General features: G+C 45.2%; 1 protein-coding gene across 10 annotated transcripts in view; it reads right to left on the bottom strand.

Moving 5' to 3' along the window:
* The window catches only part of SLC43A3 (solute carrier family 43 member 3), a 54,549-nt gene that overhangs the window by 7,114 nt on the left and 32,851 nt on the right, over positions 1–14,584 (bottom strand). For all 10 annotated transcript variants that reach the window (XM_053277257.1, XM_053277197.1, XM_053277225.1 and 7 more), the window contains 6 exons: positions 11,939–11,985; positions 9,576–9,652; positions 8,994–9,086; positions 5,467–5,606; positions 2,672–2,829; positions 28–210 (listed from right to left, as the gene is read on the bottom strand). In XM_053277257.1, the coding sequence (XP_053133232.1) occupies positions 28–210; positions 2,672–2,829; positions 5,467–5,606; positions 8,994–9,086; positions 9,576–9,652; positions 11,939–11,985 (698 nt within the window). The remainder of the gene's footprint in view (positions 1–27; positions 211–2,671; positions 2,830–5,466; positions 5,607–8,993; positions 9,087–9,575; positions 9,653–11,938; positions 11,986–14,584) is intronic.

Below are 14,584 nucleotides of genomic sequence, written 5' to 3'. Positions count from 1 at the left end.
CCCCCATACTCCGAGTTCTCTCAGTACCAAGGTTAGTATCTCTGCCAGCCAGCTGTTCCAGGGTAGGGTTGAGGGTTCCAATGAAGAGGTAGTGACGCAGCTGCATCACTGACAGCCACACCAAATGCCAGAAAAACAGTTTGGAGAAGACACAGCTCCGGAACGAAACTATAGCCGGCTCCTTGAAGTTTGGCAAGGTTCCAGGAGTCCCTTTTTGGAAAAAGAAAAAAAAAGTACAGTGACAATTCAGTCAAGCCTGAATTGATCTTTATGTGACCCAGATCAGGATGTATTCAGCTTAATCCTTTGCTATGAACTGTCTGATGACACCATCCATGTGAAGAGCCCCTCCCAGTCTCACACAGCGAACTGGTCTTGTGAATACTTTGAACATTCAAAGACTGGTTCTGCTTCTAGAGAATTGGTCTGTTCTTGCAGACTTCAAAACTGGCCTCCCGGGCGGGGGGGGGGGGAGGGGAGGCAGGCTCTAGTATATTGTTTACATTGTGTCAGTGGCAATGTGCTCTTAAAATGTGATTAAAATTATTGCCGGAACTTCAGACCAAAAGTTCACAACTGGAGGGAACAGTTCAGGAATCTGAGTTGCCTTCTCCTGCTTGACGAAAAAGAAATAGTGGATTTCGAGAGGAAGGTTGGCCCTACCATGGAGGAGAGGAAGTCAGTCTCAGGAAGTGGGTGGCGTCATCCTTCCTGCCTGGGCTACCTGCTACCAGCATTCCTTTCTCTCCCCCTTCCAGGCCTGCTGGTGGCCTCCAGGCCAGCATCACCCTTTATCAGCAACTTGTCAGTGGTGTTGCACATCAGGCACCATCACCTCTCCTCCCACTCCCTGGAATGCAAAAATGAGGAGGAAGCACAGAGGAGAGGACAGGTGGTCTACAGCATTTCTGGGAGATGCTGAAGTCCACTACTCTACTCCCACACACTTGCTCTTTTTTAAAATTCACGGAGTGGGAGCAGCAGCAGCGCTAGGACATCACCAACTAAGGGGAGAGATCAGAAGACCTGGCCAAGTTGAGGGCATGGGGAGGGCAGAGCTGGATAAGCAGGGGACCCAGCAATGCCTCCTCACCTCAGGCACTGGGAGGGTCTTTGGTGAGTTTTGTTTGAAAGTCTAGAGGAGTGTGACTGGAATGGCAAGTGCAGATGGCTGCCTACCAGTTAATGCTAACTAGGTTTGGGGCAGCAGTGGGGGGAAAGAATGGAAGGGAGGGGCCTGCTTTTCCCCTTTCCCTCTTGTTTAGTCCTCATGCTGTGCAACTCTAAGAAGAATTCCTCCTGATGCCCCACATTCCCTAAGCATTGCATGGAGTGGACAAGTGGTGAGGAGTATTGGCATGTTTCTTGAGGCTTCTCTTAGTGAATCCCCTCACCACCACCGGTGTCTGTTTAGATAACAAGGACTGGATAGAAGGGTGGACTCCCTTCTATCCAGTCCTTGTTATCTAAGCAGCCCAACGGTTCCAGATGCAGTGCTAAGACCTTTAGGAACAGATCTTTGCTTTAGAAATATTTATAATCCACTTTTCTGTTAGGATAACATCCAAAGCAGCTCAAACAAAAAACAAAAAGAATCAAATACATTTTAAAAATTAGAATATATCCAAAAAACAGCAGAAAGAAGGCGGGGACCTAACCCTCTACCCTGAAAGCCCTCCCCCCAAACAAGAATTTTAGCATAACCTCAGAAAGCTGCAAGTGAGGGGACTGGACTTCCTCAAAAATATGGGGCCACATGGCCAGAACAGTCTGTCCCCACTAGTTAGTCTCCAAAGATGGGGGGGGGCACACAGAGCAGAGCCTCAGTTGATGACTTAAGCAGGCAGGCAGGCTCCTACAAGTCCCTAAGATACCCCATACATTCAAACTACACACACAAAAGCCCTCTGAAGGACACACTGTCCTGGTCCCCACCCTGGCTGAGTCTGACCCTGAGCAGGGACGGCCCAGCACTGATTCTGACCAATGCTTTGAAAAGGTTCCAGAGTTGGAGCCCTTCAAACAGCATCCTCAGAGGCTGAGCCCCACCCGTGAAGCGGAACCTTTGGAACCTAAGTCCCTAAGGAGCCAGCCCCTCCCACACCATTGCAGTCCCCAATATCTGCACCAGCAACAGGCTAGGGAGGACCAGACAGAGAGGAGGAGGAGTGCCAGACTCCAGGTCAAAAGGCTGAGCCTTTAAGGTTTCCATTCTCCAGGCAGGGAGGTGGAGCACAAGAAGGGTAGCCTGACCTCAGAGCTATTGAAGAGGCCAGTCTACCTTTGACTGCCTTGGATCAACTTGTCCCACAGAGCTGTCTGTGATGCTGCAACCTAACCTGCCCTGCCAGCTCCTGTCTGTGGGATGGGAGGTGAGATGACACATGCACAAACATCCAGAGATAAGAAGAGGCAGCTTTTCTTTTCTTTGCGCAGGCATGAGAGAAGCAAAGTTAGCACCCCACAAAAGAGAGGGTGATGCCCATCAGTCCTCCTTAGATTGTGTACCCCCAAGAAGGCTGCCTCCTTAACATCAAGTTAGGCAGCCTCAGTGGCAGGACTACAGTTATAGTGTAGCAGGTTACCAGCAAGAACAGACATGCTTAGATAGTGTAAAAATCCACCAGTTAGAATTTAAGCACAGTTCTTGGGAACTGGTCTCAGTTCCTACCTTTGCCAGTAATTACTTTGGTGGTGATAAGCTCCTCCCCGAATGCTGAGTTAATATGCAGATGATCCCCATCTTGAGTTTCATCTTCATCCAGGCCCTCAGGCCTACGTTTTTCTTCATAGGTACGATACGAATTGGACCTCCTCCGACAACTCAGTCTGCAAATGCAGGAAACATGATTGGCATCCACACACACAAACTGGAAGCATATTTCCCCAACATTCTCTACAGAAAGAGCTTAAACAATTATTAATCATTCCAGTCAATGGGTCATGACAGGCCATGTGCGAACAGGGTCAAATTTGAACCCGTTCGACATCGAACATGGCCGATTCTGTGGTTTGATGTTGAATTAGCCCCCAAACGAACTAGCCCGTTTGGCCCAATCTTGGACCGAACACCCCCTGGTTTGGGTTCAGGGGTTTGTGTTAAAAAATAACCCCTTTATAACTTTTTAAAGTTATAAAACTCACCGCCTTTCACTCTGGGGGCTTCTCCGAGGGCGTGGGGGTGGGGGTGTCTCCAGAGGTTCCCCCTCATGACCCAGGCCATGCAGAAGCCAATTGGGCATGCGCATTAGCCTCCAAAATGGCCGCCGCCATGGAGGTGAGGCCCAGAATGGGCCAAAGACCACCTGAACCAGGCTATTTGTGAATAAATGGAGGCCAGCAGGGGGAGGGGGAACCTCTGGAGACACACACACACCCGTGGCCTCGGAGAAGCCCCTGGAGTGGAGGCAGTGAGTTTTATTATAACTTTTAAAAAATGTGTGTGTGTGTGTTTAAAAAAAATTAACACTAAGCGACTAAACCTGAACCGAACCTGGGAGTGTTCAGGGATATCCAAGACCAAACATGCCCGGTCCAGTTCGGACGTGAACCAAACCACCAGGTTTTGTGCACACCTCTAATGACAGGAATATTCATAATCACAATGTCATTGATCATGATTTCAGTCAACAGGAATATCTATAATAAATTGATTAAGTGCCGTCAAGTTGGTGTCAACTCTTAGCGACTACACAGATAGATTCTCTCCAGAGATCATTCCATTACAAACGGACAAACTTATAAAAGTCAAAAGCACTCATAAGAACCTGAGAACAAAACTGACAGCCCGTCTCTCTTAACTTTGAGTTTATACCCATCTTCCCAATTCCCTTAATGAGTTTTTTTGTTTACATAGATATTCTCAAAACAGTGAGAAGAATTACAAACCAATCCAGGCTGCAGTAGCTACATAATGGGAGTAAGACTCACTTGGGAGTAAAACTCACTGAACTCAGTGAGAATTAGGACCAAATGGCATGTTGCATCAGGGCTGAAAACTTTGGCCCTCCAGCTGTTGTTGGACTACATCTCCCATCATCCCTGACTACTGGCTACTGTGACTGGGAATGATGGGAGTTGTAGTCCAACAGCAATTGAAGTTGTGCAGCCCTGTGTTACATGCACACATGTAACTAGGGCCAAATGATGTGTAATGATAGCTGGAACACCCTTTGGGAAGAGAAAAAGCTGCTTCCAGATCAAGAACAGAGAGATGATGGGAGAACAGAGGGATGCCCTTGTAAACATGCATTTCAGGCTGCTCAGGAGGCAGCAACAGGAGGTGATTTGGAGCAGGGAAACAACGTTGGGAAGGCAGCTAAATATTCCCTCTCCCTTTACCATTTCTCTACTCCCAACAACTCCCTTATGAAGTGATTTTTCTTCAAAAAGGACCATGCAGCAACAGTCACATCTATCTGCATCTAATGTAGCTTGGCCTTTACTTCAAAGTAAACATGTGTAGCATTGGGCTGCATAAAAGCATAATATTTATTGAAGTTATTGCAGGAAAAAAATATTATGTCTTCCTGAACTACAGGTAATTTAAAACAATGAGATCAGTTAGGATCAATGAGGGTATAACTTTCCAATTAAGGTTGGTGAAGCTTTGCTCTTAAAATGTGAGCATATTTGAAGATGGCATAAAATGGCACTTGGGCCTACCAGATTAGAATTCTTAGAGGGGCCTTGGAATTATGCTGCTGGTAGGTGAACACAAAAAAGCATTTTTCCTACCAAGAACAGTGTGGATCTAGTTGCCAACTGACCAGAAAAACCCAGGCTGACTGCTCTTATGCCTTTAACAGCAGCTGGACACCAAAAAAAGAAAGAAAGAAAGATCAGCATGTAAAGCATTTCACAATGTGGAAATAATCACCACCACCTGGAAGTTTTTCACACCCAACAATTAGTTTGCGTCTCCTCCAGATGGAGAGGGTACGTTCACATATCGGCCAAATTTACCCTGCAGGCTATTGGAGAGCACTTCACACACAATTTGGGTTTTTGATTGTTTGTGAGTGTAGCCCGATTTATATCCAGGGTAAAAAAAATCCACTTTTCTTTCTTTTTGGCAACTTCAACTTTGTAGTAAAGCCTTGCAGTAAACTCACAGTAAAGCCTGCTGTCTGGGAAAGCTCCTGCTAACACTGCACATCAAGGTGCTGTAAAAGGCACAGCTATAATGACCCAATGAAAAGCTAACAATGCTAGATGAATCCCAGGGGTGTGTGTTCACAAAGCCTGCCTGAAGAAGCGTTCAGAAATCAGGATATTCTTTAAAAAATACATCTGTTGAGGCATTCGGGGGGCATTTCCCCCAGTGGGCTTGAAGATAGACTGAAAAATACTAGACTGAAAAATAGGGCAAGGGGAAATGGAAGGAGATCAAGAAGGAGACTGAAGATTTTAGAGAAGACCCACAGGGGAGGCAGCTGGGTACCAGGACAGACAAAGGCTACTTACCCATATGTATATCCTGAGGGAAGGGGGTATGGAATATGATGGCGAGGCATCAGGAAAAAAGTGCGAACCAAGTGCCAGGCACTGCAGGCGGACATGAAGAGGAACATGCTGCACAGCGAGAGGCCACGCTCATACAGCAGCTGTGGGCAAACAGCACAAACCTGATATACCCTGGAGACAATGTTCTCAATGTGCTATGATTAGTCATTGCTTGATCTTGGGCAAGTCACTCAGAAAAATGCACCTACCAGTGGACAGGGTGAGCCTCAGGAGGCTGATTTTGTCTGTCATCAGGAGTGGGAGAGAGACAGAATGGACCCACAGGGCATAATCCACTGGGAAGACCACCACCGTGGCTACAGTACCGCCTCTATTCCACTTAATGGGACTTGGGCAGGAGAACTTCCCAGTGAACTGTGTCCCATTTTAATTAATGGGGAGGGGGTTAGCATTTGTATTTTCCAGATCAAGCACCAAAATGTCTCAGGTAGCCCTGCTCACTCACCTGCTCTCAGGCTCAATTTTTTATTTGTATAAATTATTAAGTCTCAGAATCAGGATTGTCTGGTCACTGTGTTATTTCCATTTTTTCAGCAAGAAAAAGATAGGCTCCTCAGACTAAAGTTGCCTAACTGGTTATGAAGCTCATGTGCATACACAGCCATGCATCACTTAAATCCTATCACAGTCACATCCATGGATTATACGGCCTCTGAGCCTTCTCTTTCTGAAGATCGGCTTCTCAGACAAGCATACAGGTGATTCTTGTTATTCACAGGGGTTCCATTCTCACCTATAGGCGCAAATATAGAGACCGCAAATAGCGAAACCTTACCCCATGGTAATCTAGAGGTTAGGTTCCTAACGAACAGGGGCAAGGGTGCAAAGGGGCAGAAATAAGAGAAGAAAAAGCCCTGTACCTTATTATCCAGCTCTCCAACAATGTGCCCCAACCCCCCAACAAGGTCAGATTTTGGGTGAATATTTGCCTTTGTGTGGGGGAGCCACAAAATGGCTCTCTGCTGTAAAATGGCAGCCAAAAATGACATCAGAAGTCATTTCCGGGTCACTTCCACCCACTCAAAGCTGGGGATAGGCAAATTGAGTCTATTTTTCTACCCATAGATAAAGAAACTGTGAGTCCATGGCAGGGGCATAGCTAGGGGAGAGGGGGCCCATGTTCATCCCTCTCTCTGGCGGCCCCCCAGAGTGAGGGAGATAATGAAGAAAATAGGGAGGGAGGGAGATGGAGGGCCCTCAGGAGTTGGGGGCCCATGTTCTTTGAACCCTTTTGCTCAATTATAGCTACGCCCCGGTCCATGGATAACAAGGGCCTCCTGTAATCAACAACCCAGAGAATCCGTGGTGTCTGCAGTACCTTCTGTGTCTCTTGCCACTATTTTCACCATACCAGGTGAATTACTCTCTACATACCACTCTATAGGATCCAATGCATCTCTCTCTGTCTTGAGAAGTTCTAGATGGCAGGTTTTCCAGATGCTTTGGCCACCAGTTCCTAGCAGAGATGCTTCCAGTTGCTATGCCTCAACTATTCACTCTGCCTAGAATCCATAGGATACCATCAGCAAATCATCTCTCACATTCCCTGCTGTGAGCAGATGTGTGTCACATTTGGAAAAACTGAGGCATGAATAAGGGAAACAGTGTTATTACACACACACACTCACACTCTCTCTCTCTACACACACAGAGCTAAGCCACAGCCCACACAGAGCTTCCTGCAGTCTGATGCCAGGCCTTCCACTTCAACCACAACTTGCTGCTTCCTCTTGAGCTGAAAGTACACTAGTTCCTCACTCTGGTGCCAGTACATCCCTGTTTCTTTATCACACAGCTGGACTTTGTTTTGTTAATGTCAGCAAAGGACACTTTCTGCTTGGATGCCTCATGTGCTTTCTCACCAGACCTATATAATCTCTGAGCTCATATCCAGATAATGTTAAGAAACTCTTGGAATCCATGAGGCAACTGTAATTCTAACAGGGCAGAGACCATCTTCCACAGTGTTTATTAAACCTGTGGTGTTAAATGCTGTGCATATCTCCAATAATCCAACCGGGGAACTCCTGGATATATTAGCTTTATTAGAAAGGTGCAAAGGGGGTGGGGGAGGGATTGACTGATTAATTCAAGGCAAAGGATGAATGTTGTGATCTAACAGTAGACTGGAGTTGTTGAGTCCCTGACCAGATACTAATGTCCAATGTGGCTTCCAAAAAAAACACAACTGAAAATGTATTTATCTTTCCCTTATGGGGCTTGGGGTTTGGCTTCTAAAAAATATCATGAAAACCCACCTTTGGCAGTCACAAGTTTAAGCAAAAAAATGCTGGGAGAGGAAAGACTACCCAGCCCTTTTCCTTTCTGCTGTTTCCCCTCAGTCCTAGCTGCTTTTCCACCTGCAGGGGGAAGGTATCTTCCCTCCCCACCAGAGGAGAATAGCAGCTTGGAAGGCAGCATTTTGAGCAAATGAAGGGCAGGAAGGGAAAGGGTTAGTTAGCCCCTCCCTTCATTGTTCTTTTGTTCACATTCATTCTCTAACCTGAAAATAAACTAAGGCCAGGCACAGGGATGAGCCTTAGCACGTCACTTAGCTGCTAATAGGATTAGTGGTCTGAAAATGTCTCAAGTTCTCTACAAGCGGCAGTGTTAAGTCTCCAGTGTCCTGCAGCAAAGTGGCTGACCGTCTGCTAAGCCAATTCTCTTGAAAGCATAGAAGAGGACAGCTCCCAAATGGCTATGTTGGTGCGAGTTAACTGAAAAATGAATCCAAATGGGTTGCGGGAGGGGGAGAAGACCATTGTGGTATACACATTTTCTGCTTTAGGTGCAGGGAATTAATCAAGATAAAATATCCCCAGTGACTAATCCACCAGTCCTATTCTTGCTGGGCATTTTAACGCAGCTTGTGAGTTCTGTCTTTGCATGGTTCTAAGTGACCAACAGTGCATCAGGGAACATCAGATGGTTGTAAAAAAAAATTCCAGACAGAGAGTGGAAGATATTGCTGCTGCATTTAGAATTTCAGATCTTTCTCCCAGCCACTTATTTGTTTCCCCAGGTCCCTCCCATTTCACCCACCTAAACCGTGCTCACTTCAACTTACCTGCATCATCTCCGTCCACCTCTGCATCTTGCCCACCCTGAAGTTGCTACCTGGCCAGCGTTACACTCAGCTGTCTGTTTCCTTCCGTGCTTAAACCAGCTGTCAGTTGAAGCCACTATTACAAAGCCACTTTTCTATAAGTGCTGATAAAGTAGGCAGGGTAGAAGAGAAAGGACGCCTTGGCTTTCTGAGTCCAAACGCCCCTTCCCTAGCACAGAAGATGGATGCGATAATGATTCTGTAGCTAGGTGGATGACTCAGCATCCAAGAGGCAGCACTATCAAAGCACATCAACTCTTAGATAGAGAGTCCACAGCAGGGTGAGAAGGAAAGGGGTTGTTTTTTTACAAACAGGTGGTAATGCTACTCCTTTTGCATTCTTTAGAAAGCAGCCACCAACCTTGATGACAAGAAACACAGCAGAGGAAGAGTCAAAGGCCCCATTGTAAAGGGTAATGATGGTTGAGCGATGTTTCCCAAAGAGGTTCCCAACCTGAAGAGACAAATAAAAGCCCCACATCGAATCAACTGGTTTCCTATAGTGGTCAGCAGATCATAGCAAAGAGGCCCAACTCCCTGTGAACCTCAACAGGTTAGAGTGCCTCAAAAGAGAAAGAAGGGCTGTGAAATTAGCAGCTACTAATAGATCAAAAGGTAAATACAGCCCCTTCTGCCCTTCCATTCCTGTTTTCACACTCTGGGGTTTTCTGGCTGCCTTAATTTTTTAAACTGGAGTAAGAGTAGAAATGAGGCCCTGCCTCAGCTTAATTTTTAATGAGTCACACAGACTGAAGTTAGAGTCAGGGCTGGCGGGGGGGGTGGGAGGAGGAGACGGTCCCTACTATGGAATCTGAGGCCACCCAAAGAAAATGACACTTCAGGGCTAGGCCAGTCCTGCTGGGTCCCAACAGTAAATGACAGCTGCCCTTTGACTCTTCCCTCTCCCCTCCCCAGTAGGATGAGTAAGGGAAGTAGGTCATACCTGCATGTTGGTGAGGATAAGGAGAATCCCACCAACAGAGAGCAATGATAGTGCTGGAAATAGCATCAGTGCAGTGGCTGCAAGAGAGGGGGGTGGGTGGGAAATACCATCAGTGCAGGGCCTATCAGAGTGACAGGGCTATCATATCCATAGCACAGATACAACTGGGCATCACATCAGCATAAGAAGCTCTCTCTCCAGCCCTCTAGAAAGTCAGTTACATCCGTGTTACACAGTGCCCATAGACTAATCACTCACAGGATTCTCCCATCTACATACAGGTGAAACTCGGAAAATTAGAATATCGTGCAAAAGTCCATTAATTTCAGTAATGCAAATTAAAAGGTGAAACTGATATATGAGACAGACGCATTACATGCAAAGCGAGATAAGTCAAGCCTTAATTTGTTATAATTGTGATGATCATGGCGTACAGCTCATGAAAACCCCAAATCCACAATCTCAGAAAATTAGAATATTACATGGAACCAATAAGACAAGGATTGAAGAATAGAACAATATCAGACCTGAAAAGTATACAGTGTACTGTGCTTGATTGGCCAGCAAACTCGCCTGACCTGACCCCATAGAGAATCTATGGGGCATTGCCAAGAGAAGGATGAGAGACATGAGACCAAACAATGCAGAATTGCTGAAGGCCGCTAATGAAGCATCCTGGTCTTCCATAATACCTCATCAGTGCCACAGGCTGATAGCATCCATGCCACGCCGCATTGAGGCAGTAATTGCTGCAAAAGGGGCCCAAACCAAGTACTGAATACATATGCATGCTTGTACTTTTCAGAGTTCCGATACTGTTCTATTCTTCAATCCTTGTCTTCTTGGTTCCATGTAATATTCTAATTTTCTGAGATTGTGGATTTGGGGTTTTCATGAGCTGTACGCCATGATCATCACAATTATAACAAATTAAGGCTTGACTTATCTCGCTTTGCATGTAATGCGTCTGTCTCATATATCAGTTTCACCTTTTAATTTGCATTACTGAAATTAATGGACTTTTGCACGATATTCTAATTTTCCGAGTTTCACCTGTATCTCATTGCCCTGAGCTTGAGCCCAGTTCTCTTCTTTTTTGGTTTGTTTTATAAAGATGAACACAGGAGGCCAGGGGAGAGTTAGCACAGCAGCTTACTACAAGTATATACTGAAATTAAGATCCTACCTTATCTGAACCCCTTTCTCTGATCTTTAAAAGTGGGCAAAGGACCCAGCACAAATTTTCAAAGATCTGCACCAGGTACTTGGAGATTTAGGCTGCTGGGCATCCAGCAACATACAAGAAGTGATGTATACTATCCTAACATAAATATACAGCTGCACTGGCATGCACACACACACACACACACACACACACACACACACCCTCCTATGTACATGTATAGGAGATTGCTAAAACATACTGTTCTTGTCCACACACAAATTCAGCACAATTACCCATCACAGAGACCCATTCAGACACTTTATGCACCTCCACACACAAACACAGATGTATCTGGTGGTGCTTCCACATGTGCACTCCCTATCAAACGGACCCAGACTACCACATGACAATAAGCCACTCATACCTGGCTCTTTCAGCAAGCTCTGCATCTACAGCACCCAATATTTAAATTCTTGTTTTGCAGCATGGGCCAACCTGACTTCAGCTATGGTGAGCAGATGCAAAAGAAGGCAGAGAACCTGCACCTTTAACAGCAGGGCAGAAGAAGATTTTAACAGGTGCAGCTTTCCTCATATAAAAGCTGCATCTGCTAACATTTCCTCCTCCCTAAACAACTATTAAGGATACAGGAAACCCTCTCCTCTTTCTGCATATGATCCCCCTAAATTCAGCTGAGCAAGGCACAATAGGAAAGGAGTCTAAGCAGATTTCCTGAAAGATATACTTTACTTCTCTCTTTTTTCTTCACTCTCATACAATTATTTATATACCACTTTTAAAAGAAGAAAAAAGTTCCCAGATGGTTTACATAGAAAAACAATAAAGGAGAAGGTGGTTCCCTGTCCCCAAAGGGCTCACAATCTTTGTACCTTTTACAAAGAAGTACAAGGTAGATACCAGCAACAGTCACTGGAGGGTCCAGAAGGACAAGAGACTGTTTCCCCTCCACCCTATTGATTTGCTGTCCTGGCAAAACACCAACCGTAGAACCAGTGCTGATACATGCCCCGAGCTTCCTCCCCACAACTTCAGCACAATTATTGTAGAGCAGGAGTAGAACTTGGTACATAGTTCCAACAGTCTCAGACACAACACTAGAACTATTCTGCCCAAGATTCACGATCATACCACCCAGGGCTAGCTAACTGAGCCTGGGTTTTCATTCAGGAGCACTCACCTGCTGAGGAAAATGCGATGAGGAGGGTGCCAGTGGTATAGGAAGATCTGGAAGACAAAGAGAAATCTGGAGCTAGCAAACAGGCATTGGACTGTGGACGCATAGTTAGCCAGGTGAACTACTTTCTCCCTTCATCCCCCATCAGACAAAGGGAGCATACATCAGTTTTCCATCCTTTGGGCAAGACAGACAGGCCACTGGAAGAATGAACCATGGGCACTGGAGGAAGAAAGAGGAGTCAGTAAGACCAAGTTCAGAACTGAGGGAGCAAGTGAAAATAGGAAAGGAAATGATGAAGGAAACCATGCTGAGGAAGAGAATGCAAGGGTGAAATTAGGAAGAAAGACGGGGGGAGATGTAGACAGAGGGCCAGTGTGCAGCGAGTCAAGCCATTAAAAGATTTCACTCAGTTCCAGTTCAGGCTTATTATTTTCTAATTCTTTGGTTTGGTTCCAGTACAAACTTTGAGGTGTGGTTTGGTGCCCAGCTCACATACAGATGAATATCCCAAACTCTTACAACCGTAATATAAATATGTAACTCCTTTAATCTGAATACAAGCTAAACAACTTGAAACACACACACACAAATTATATATTAAAAATTAACCATGGCATTTAAACCACGGCATCCTCCAGAGCCCTGTCAGTCATATTTGATCACTGAGAAAATGAATTTCAGTCTCCAAATATTCTTTCTGCATTGACTAACATAGCAGGAATGGAAAGAACAATTTTAGCCAATTTCAGAAACTCTTATTTTTTAGTCTCTTGTGGCAGTGAAGAACAGTAAGTACAAAGCCATCATATAAATCAGTGGTGTGGCCACATTTAGAATACTGTGCAGCATTCCTTATCTTAATAAGGATATCTCCAGGATTAACCTGGATCCCAAGTACAACTGTTCCTCTCTTAATGCTAACTAGGAAATCAGTTGCTGGACTAGATGGACCAGCACCGCTGTTCTTTTGTTCTTAATAGCAGAAGGATGCTGAATTCTGTACCCAGTATGAATCTGTACACTAGCTCAGCACAATCACCGACTTGCAGATTACACAGTCCTGAACATGACAGGAAGTGACATGACAGGGCAGGACACCCCTGAGATGCCCTTGGTTTTATAAAAACACCTCAGACATAGACCTGTACACATGGGCTTAAAGAGCGAAATGCCCTTTCATTCAAGGACAGAGCAAACATGAAGCAAACTGTCCCTGCCAGTAGCCCTTAATCCCTTGAGGTGTGGAGGGGGGTGTTTCTAGGAGAAAACATTTACATCATATCAGTGAGTTGACCACATGCCCAGGAGGGTGGGAGGGAACCCAGAAGAGCCACCTCAGCATTACCCTCCAGCACATGGTTAATCAGTCCACTCACGTGAACTGCATGACTTTGCCCATTTCATTAATAGACTGAGTCAATTAAGGAACTTAAACTGCAGCAGCAGTAAACATCAACTTCCCATCCTGTGATCACAGGAACCCTTCGACTTCCATCCGCCTCAGATGAGATCAACATTGCATCAAGTGCAAACCTCAGGAATGGAAGAGGGACCAGATTCCTTACTGGTGCAAATCAGCATGGCTTCACTGGAGATTAGCAACATTTATACACTGCTTTTCAACAGAAAAAAAGTTTACAATGCAAAAACAAATGAGAAAGTAGTTCCTTGTCCCAAAGGGATCACAATCCAGAAACACAGCAGCAATAGCCACTGGGAGGCATGATATGCTGAGCTGAACAGGAACAGTTGCTCTCTCCACCCCGCTGCTAAATAAAATACTCCCCTGATAAAATATAAAATTCATATAAATATGAATTTTAAAAGGTGCCTCTTCAACCAACAAACAGATAGCAAGGCGGATAATCGAACCATATAAATGGTTCTCCTATTCCCAGTAGATCGTAGGCAAAGTTTGTAAGTATCAACGGCCCAGATTCCCAGTCACTGAAAATTAGAGTGATGCCATTGACATAACTGATCTCCTTTCCCTCTGGGCCACCAACCTAAGCATTGCAATTAAGGGCCAGCTCATATATCACCTACAGGAGCATGCAGGGCTGATGGGGTCATAGTTGGGATCCACTCATAGCAAGAAATAGCGTAGGAGTTGCGCTGATCCAAACAATTTTGCCAACATATAATTTGGTAAAGTTAATGAGGGTGGAAACAAAATAGGTTGATGTGGCTTTGATGAAAAGCAAAGTTTCAGGGAGGGCTTTACTGGAAACGGAACATTTAATCAAAGCCACCTCAACCCATTTTATTCTCCCCTAAATAATTTCACCGAATTCTATTTTGGCAAAATTGTTGCTCCCACCACCACCCCACAATTCTTTTGGATCCCTCTATCTCCTTTCTCCATGCTCTTACTTCCAACGCTCACCCTTTACCAGGATTTTAAAAATTGGCGAGAGGTAGTAGAGAACACCTTGTCTTTTAGAAGTGGAACACACAACTGCAAAGCAAATGCATACATGCATGTGTATTCTATTACATATCCTGGACATCTGCTGAACAGAGAACTTGCATTTTATACACAGCATGGGGCAAAAGCATCATGGAAAAACTGACAGCAGTTTCTGTTCTAACTGCTTTGGATGCAGTCCCCTCAGACAGGGACAGTGAGCTGCACACTTGAATGTG

The sequence above is a fragment of the Hemicordylus capensis genome, chromosome 1, assembly GCF_027244095.1.
Source record: "Hemicordylus capensis ecotype Gifberg chromosome 1, rHemCap1.1.pri, whole genome shotgun sequence".
Taxonomy (NCBI): domain Eukaryota; kingdom Metazoa; phylum Chordata; class Lepidosauria; order Squamata; family Cordylidae; genus Hemicordylus; species Hemicordylus capensis.
The sequence above is the reverse complement of the archived record's forward strand: the minus strand, read 5'-3'. Positions and strand labels throughout refer to the sequence as shown.